Raw genomic sequence first — 7,074 nt, 5'->3', positions numbered from 1 at the left:
ATCATAATTTTAATTAATTTTAACATGCATAATTTTTTTTAAACACAGAAGCTTAAAAAAAAATTTACAGGAAGAGCAATTCGAAATCAAAAGGTTTCGATTTTTTTTTAATTGCATGCAACACCTTTTATATATATATATATATATATATATATATATATATATATTTAAATTTGATTTATTTAAATCAAACTTTTCCTCATAAAATGTTTCCTCACGAAGCACGTTCTTCTTTTTTTTTTTTTTTTTTTTAGCATCGCGTTTTCTCCGCTGCCCACGCCCGCTGGCCACGTTCGCACACCACACATCGTGCATGTTGTGCACGCCGTCTCAGCCGCACACCAGCGACAAACACCGTACAGAAACTGAAACTGCAAGAGGCCAAGGCCGCCTCATGCACGCTGCCGGCATTTTCTTCACCACAATCTATTCGCCGCCCACCACTTCAGTGCCTCACCCATGATGAACGCAGGTAGCAAGTCTCTGCTTGCGCAGAAATTGTGAGAGGCAGCAACCATGAGCACTCCGTCGACCAACCAAGACGCCATCATAGGCCACAAAATGCCTTCACCGGTACTTCATTGCGGCCTGAGCCCTGCTCTGATGGAAATCGCTATATTGTCGCGGTTTTTTTTAAAAACTTGGTACAGTACGCTGTTGAGCAGCGACGTTAACGGCGATGGTGACTCTTACCAGCGACCCTGTCGCCGGTGAGCGACGTTGTATGCTAAATGACGAGAAATGGCAAATCGAGAAAACATCCGAACAACGATTTTATAATTCGTCTCTAAGCATTTAGAACGAACTACGCGCTCTGATACCAATGTTGAAAATACGTTCTAAATGCATGATAGACGAATTAAATGCGGTAAAAACTTACAGCAATCTCCCGCAGATCCGTAATCGACAATGGCGAAACTCGCTATCGGAAGAGCGATCACAAGATCGGAAAGCCCTCCGCAATTTCACAAACCAAATCCCGCCGCCTTGGATGTTCTCCTCTTACTCTCGTCTCCAACGCCCAATTTCACACGCCCTGAGCCTTGGACGGACCCCCTTTATATAGGGAAATATACTAGGGGCATAATGGACTTTTCCATTATGTGTAGTGGGGAACATGGGCCACGTTCCTCACTATCCCCATTTCCAACAGAAGTCTAGGCAGGTCGAGGATCGAACGTCTAGCGAAAGTCTCGGAGATCAATATGATCAGATGCTAAGTAAAAATCTAAATAGGTGTTTCAAAAGGTAACTCTTCTGAGATGAGTAGGTGAGGATACATTTTTCGTTGAGGGAACAGTAGGCGTCAGTTCGACCTACGATTTCAACAAAATCCAAAGTCAAAATCAGACAATCTCAAGACTATCCAAATTATTATATTATGTTTGTTTTTGTAACTCCGTGGTGTAGGAAATCGAAGTTAGAAGTTGATCAAAAAAGGGGTCTTCAGGCGCTCGGGAAGGGTCCAAGAGCCGAGAGGTCCGAGCACCCGGATCGAGTCCAGCCACCTAGATTGGTCCGAACCCATGCACCTAGATTGGTCTGAACCTAGGCACCTGAGTAAAGGAGTTGACGCATACTAATTGGCCACCATACGTCAGAATCCAAACGCCTGGACCCGGTCCAGGCGCCTGAGATGGATAAACTTTGGAGGATAGAGTTTTGCTAAGGTCACACCATGTTAGCTTGATGGGGGCGCCCAAGACCCGTCCAAACGTCCGGACAAGGCTATAAAAAAATGGTTCAACCAGCACTTGGAGAATATCATTCCAAACGACTTCCGTGCTGCTTCGAAAAGCTCTCTACGATACTTAACGTTCCTCCGACGATGATGCTCAATCTTTTACTCTAAAGTCATCGATATATTTATTTTTATTACTTGCACTTTAAAATTCTGAATTCTCTTGTAATATTCGAGCTATTAGTGAATTACTCATTGAAAGTACTCAACGAGTGCCCCCCTCTCTAGCAGGCTTTTACGATCCTCCAAATTTATGTCAAATTATTTTAAAATTGAAAATTTTAAAAATCCATAACTCTCAATCTAGACAATAGAATTCAAGTCTAAGGGTATGATTAAACATAAGAGGATTCAAGGAGTGCAGTGAATTTAATTTGAAATTTTTGTGAGGTATATAAAGTCATTAGTGAATTTTGGTTAAAAACTCATTGATAATGTTACGGTATCTAGAATTTTGAAATTTTAACATGGTTTGGTTTGAACTAGAAGAGTCTTAGAACCCTTTAATAGTGTTTATGAGTAATTATGATAGCTCTAAATCTTTTAATGAGTTTGTGTAAAATTATCTTAAGGATGTAAAGAATTTAAAAAAAAATCATAATTCTCAATCTCAGCTACGAAATCTAGGTTAGAGGACATGATTACATCCAATGTAAAAAAATCATAATTCTCAATCTCAACTATGAAATCTAGGTTAGAGGACATGATTACATCCAAGAGACTCATAGAAGTTTAATAGTTTTGATTTGAAGTGATTATGAGGTTTCTAACATTGCCAATAAATTTTGATCAAAATTCACTAATGGTATCAAACACCGATTTTGAACTCTTTGCATTATTCTAAATGTAATTATATCCTCAAAGTAAATTGCTTTTCCCCCCTCCCCTGACACGCGCACCCCCTCCTCTCTCTCTCTCTCCCTGCCAAAAGACCATTCTACCCTCTATCTTTTTTGTTTTTTTTGTTTTTTGATTTTTTGATTTTATTTTTAATTTTTTTTAATTCATACTTATATATTTTTAATTTTTAATTTTTAATTAATTTTAATTTTTTATTTTTCATTAATTTTTTTTAATTTTTTTATTCATACTTATATATTTTTAAATTTTTATTTAGTTTAATTTTATTTAGTTTTATTTTTAAAATTAATTTTATTTTTAATTTTTTTCATTCATACTTATATATTTTAAAATTTTTATTTAGTTTATATATTTTAAAAATTTTATTTAGTTTAAATTTTTAATCCATTTTATTTATTATTTTTCATTAATACTTATATATATTTTTAATTTTATTTTGTTTTATTTTTTAATTAATTTTGTTTATTATTTTTTCATTAATACTTATATTTTTTTAATTTTTATTTAGTTTTATTTTTAATTAATTTTATTTATTATTTTTTAAATTTTTTAATATTTATTTAATTTTATTTCTTTAATCAATTTTGTTTATTATTTTTTTTATCAAATTTTTAAATTTTTTTTATTTTATATAATTTTTAAATTACTCCCTTTTTTTAAATTACATTCCTAATTTGACACTTAAATTACCTGCATCCAACTATTAACACATGTCATAATTTTCTCTTCCTTTAAATGGGTCACTCGTTACAAGACACGCGCTCATTTGTGGTACGAAGTAATAGGTGCACCACCACCAAACGCATCGGGAGCAGAATTTGAAGGCAATATTGATTAAGATTTCTATTTTTATATGTTTTTATGTTTTTTTTTGTATTATTACATGTACTCTTCATTTGAAAAAAAATATATTTGTTCCTAAGTTATGAATGTGTTCATTATTAATTAGTAGTATTTTTTTTAGTTTTAAATATAAACTAAAAATAAATAAAAGATTATAAACATGTAAAAAAAATATTGGAAAAAATAAAACTGATAAAAAATTGATAAAAAAATTGATTAAAAAAATTAATAAAAAAATAAAATTAAAAAAAAATCAATTGAAAAATATAAGTATTATGAAAAAAAATAATAAATTAAATTAATTTAAAAAATAAAAACTAAATAAAAATTATATAAAATTGAAAAATAAAGTATTGATAAAAAATAATAAATTAAATTAATTTAAAAATAAATTTAAAAATATAATTGTATGAGAGTTATTTTTAAATAAAATTAATTAAAAAATTAAAATTAAATGAGAATTAAATGAAATAAAAAAATTAAAAAAAATAAAGAGAAGGCTACATGCGTCTTTTGGCAGGGTGAAAGAGAGGAGGTGGAGGGGGTGGGAAAAGTAGCTCTCATCCTCAAATATGAATTTTACAGTCTAAATAAAGAATGGTAAGTTTCTGAACTTGACACAATCTTGAAATATTTTATCACAAGCTAATTTAAAGACCTAGGTCTAACATACTCCATTATCAATACTATCAAAGAATTCTTAGGACTCTCATGATTAACTCGTTGCTTGTTGTAGACACATCAAAATCTCTTCAAATCAAAACTAATGCAATTCTATATAGAGAGTCGACAGAAGTTCATAGATAGAGCGCAAAAAACTTTAAAAAAAATTTAACTGGGACAGTGCGATTGAATATATAATAGTCAACTGATAACTTAAGATCAATCGACTAATTGATAAGGAAAAGGGATAATGAGAATTAGATATATATTTTTGATAAATATAAAACTTAGGTATTTAAAAAAGTTCAGTAAACGCCCTCTAGTTTCAAAATTGTTAAATAACATTTAATTGGAAGTGTAATTTCTAAAGTACACCCTCTCTAAACATTTACAATTAAATTTTTTTCTTAAAAGACGTTCACTCTTATAAATTAAAACTGAATAATTTGAAATGTATTATTTTGTGTTGTCAAGTAATTTTAGCCAAACATACTTAATGAAAATATCAATTAAATCAACTCTACATAGACTCTTATATTATAAGGCTAATGAAAATATTCATATAAGAAGATTCTTGGGACCTCTTAAAACACATCCATGCTTAAACATTACCTATTAGAATAATATACACACCTCCAATTTATGGTTGCACCAAGAGTCTGCTTCATTTCATGATAGACAATGCTCTTTTAGAAATTCAATAGCATTTTTATTTTGTCTTAAACAATTAAGCTTAAACTTAAAAAAAAATACAAAGATAGATTAATTTTTATAGAATTAATAGTAATGTAAATATGCAAAAAGGTAGGAGGAAAAAAACACCTTTCTAAAGTTTTAAAAGTTAGGAACACATTATGAAATTCCTAAATATTTTGTAGCATATTTCCACATTACATTCCAATCTACTACAAGAAAAACAAAAAACATGTTTGCAAACACTACAAGAACACAACCACAAGTAGCATGACCCAAACCCCCCAAATGACACCCCCATGAACCACAAAGGAACCCAAGGAACCACAATTGCCATTCAAATCTCCACTTCCCGCCCTTGCAGCATTCAAAACAGACTCATAGCTGACATTCTCTCGGCTATCTTGCTCGCACCGTGCCACGCCGTAAGGCACTGCCCTTGCATTCTTCGCGGCGGCATCGTAGCACAGGTTCAGGTTGCCCCACGAGACGAATCGCTTCCCCAACCTCCGATAGAACTCCTGAGGGAACTCCAGCCTCCCTGTTAAATTATTGCCATTGAGGTAGAGAGCACCTAGACAAGGCAGTGCTGCAAGCTCTGGTGAGACACCCCCAGTGAGGCTGTTGCCATCCAATGCAATGTATCTTAATCCCTTCAGTCCTGCCATGGCTGCAGGAATTTCACCTGTTAAGCTTGTGTGAGACAAGTCCAGAGCAGTGAGCTCCCTCAATTTCCCCCACTCAATTTCCTCGAGTCTCCCTCCCAATTCAGGATTGTGAGCCAGAAGCAAGTTCTCAATGGAGGTCAGGCCGTTAAGCCACTGTGCCAAGCCACCTACGAAGTCGTTGTTCCTGAGATCGAGCAGAGTTAGATTCTTGAGCTGGCCAAGCTCTGGCGGAAGGCTTCCATTGAAGTGATTGTCGCTTAGATCAAGCTTCAGGAGTGAAGTGAGATTGCTCAGAGAGGAAGGCAGTGGCCCTGTGAGAGAGTTCCTGCTCAGGTCCATGATGAGGAGCTCGGACCAGCTGCCACAAATCGAATCGGGAATTCGACCCGCAAAGTGATTGCCAGATAGCATCAGCCTCTTCAGGTGCTCCAACTTGCCCAGCTCCACCGGCAACTCTCCGTCCACGGCGTTCTCCACTATGACTAGGGACTCCAGTTTACTGAGTCGAGCAATGGCACCGGGGATTCTCCCTACGAGGCCGCGGTTCGACCGGAATTCGAGGATCTCTAAGCTTCCAGACAGCTTCTCCCAGCTGCTCTGTGGAATGCTCATTCGCTGACGAGAAGAGAAGCAATTGAAGAAGGAGAGGCTTCTGAGGTGGTCGAGCTGGAACAGCAAGGGACTGAACTGTGCTTGCTCCGAGCACTCGAGGGAGTTGTCGAGAACAGGACCAATTTTCAGGGAGGTCACATACCACAATCCATCAAAGAGATCACAGGAAACTCCCTGCAATTTTCTCCGTCGATCATTTTAATTAACGTGCAAAAAACCCAACTTTTTAGCAGTACCGGGTATTAATTCACAGTGATTAAGAACCTGTATTTGAGTCCAGCCGCAGGGGTCTGGATAAAGCTCAGGGCCGTTCCACCATTCGCCAACCAAGTCTCGGAGCACCGAGTAGAGTGCTTCCTGCTCTTCCTTCGCCATCGGAGCAATAATATCGGCGGAACTCTCTGGCTCTGAGAATCCATGAGAGACGAGGAGAAATGGAATCGCTAGCAGCAAGAAAGCCCAGGAAGAGCTCATCCTCCTCATGTGTAGAACCTTAATCATATATGAGAAACAACATAGAGAAGAAACTATGGAGATTTGACACACGTTGTGGACCGGAGTCCGGTAATTTGTTTCACACGGACGGGAGCAAGGCCATCACTCGCAGAGAAAGGATTGGATTCGGCTGCAAAAGAGGTAAAACTCCCAAGTAGCATCGAAGAAGAATTAAGGATGGAAGAGAGATACGCATGCAGGTGCAGGCAGAGAATGCCTCCACTCGACGGTGGAAGTTAAGGAGTGCAGAAGGTCGACAGTGGTCGGAGGTTGGTGTCAATTAAAGAGTGCATGTACTGTGGAATTTAGTTGGAGCTTAGATGCCGCTTTCATGCTCTACTTTTGGGGTTTGCATTCATGGTGGAAAAAGGAGAAGGGTTTATGAAGGAAGGAAGGAAGGTAGGCATGTGAAGTGGCAGGGAATTGGCCGGGAGAGATAGCTAGCTAGCTGCACGCTATGAATCTTAGCAAGGGACCATCCTAAAGAGGTGAAATCAG

The 7,074-nt window shown here is 36.3% G+C and overlaps 1 protein-coding gene across 1 annotated transcript; it reads right to left on the bottom strand.

The window, feature by feature from the left end:
* Nucleotides 1-5,019: 5,019 nt before the first annotated feature.
* LOC121978020 (piriformospora indica-insensitive protein 2-like) lies at nt 5,020-6,861 on the bottom strand. Its single transcript, XM_042530414.1, has 2 exons — nt 6,346-6,861; nt 5,020-6,255 (listed from the first exon to the last, which is right to left on the bottom strand). Exons 1-2 carry the CDS (start codon nt 6,580-6,582, stop codon nt 5,047-5,049), a joined length of 1,446 nt encoding a protein of 481 aa, XP_042386348.1. The 5' UTR covers nt 6,583-6,861; the 3' UTR covers nt 5,020-5,046.
* Between the last annotated feature and the right edge of the window lie 213 nt (nt 6,862-7,074).

Source organism: Zingiber officinale, chromosome 4B, assembly GCF_018446385.1.
Source record: "Zingiber officinale cultivar Zhangliang chromosome 4B, Zo_v1.1, whole genome shotgun sequence".
Classification (NCBI taxonomy): domain Eukaryota; kingdom Viridiplantae; phylum Streptophyta; class Magnoliopsida; order Zingiberales; family Zingiberaceae; genus Zingiber; species Zingiber officinale.
The sequence above is the reverse complement of the archived record's forward strand: the minus strand, read 5'-3'. Positions and strand labels throughout refer to the sequence as shown.

Coding starts and splice junctions, on each gene's coding strand:
- LOC121978020 (XM_042530414.1), bottom strand. CDS start 6,582: ATGATTAAGGTTCTACACATGAGGAGGATGAGCTCTTCCTGGGCTTTC. Junction 6,256..6,345: donor GCGGCTGGACTCAAATACAG/GTTCTTAATCAC, acceptor AGAAAATTGCAG/GGAGTTTCCTGTGATCTCTT.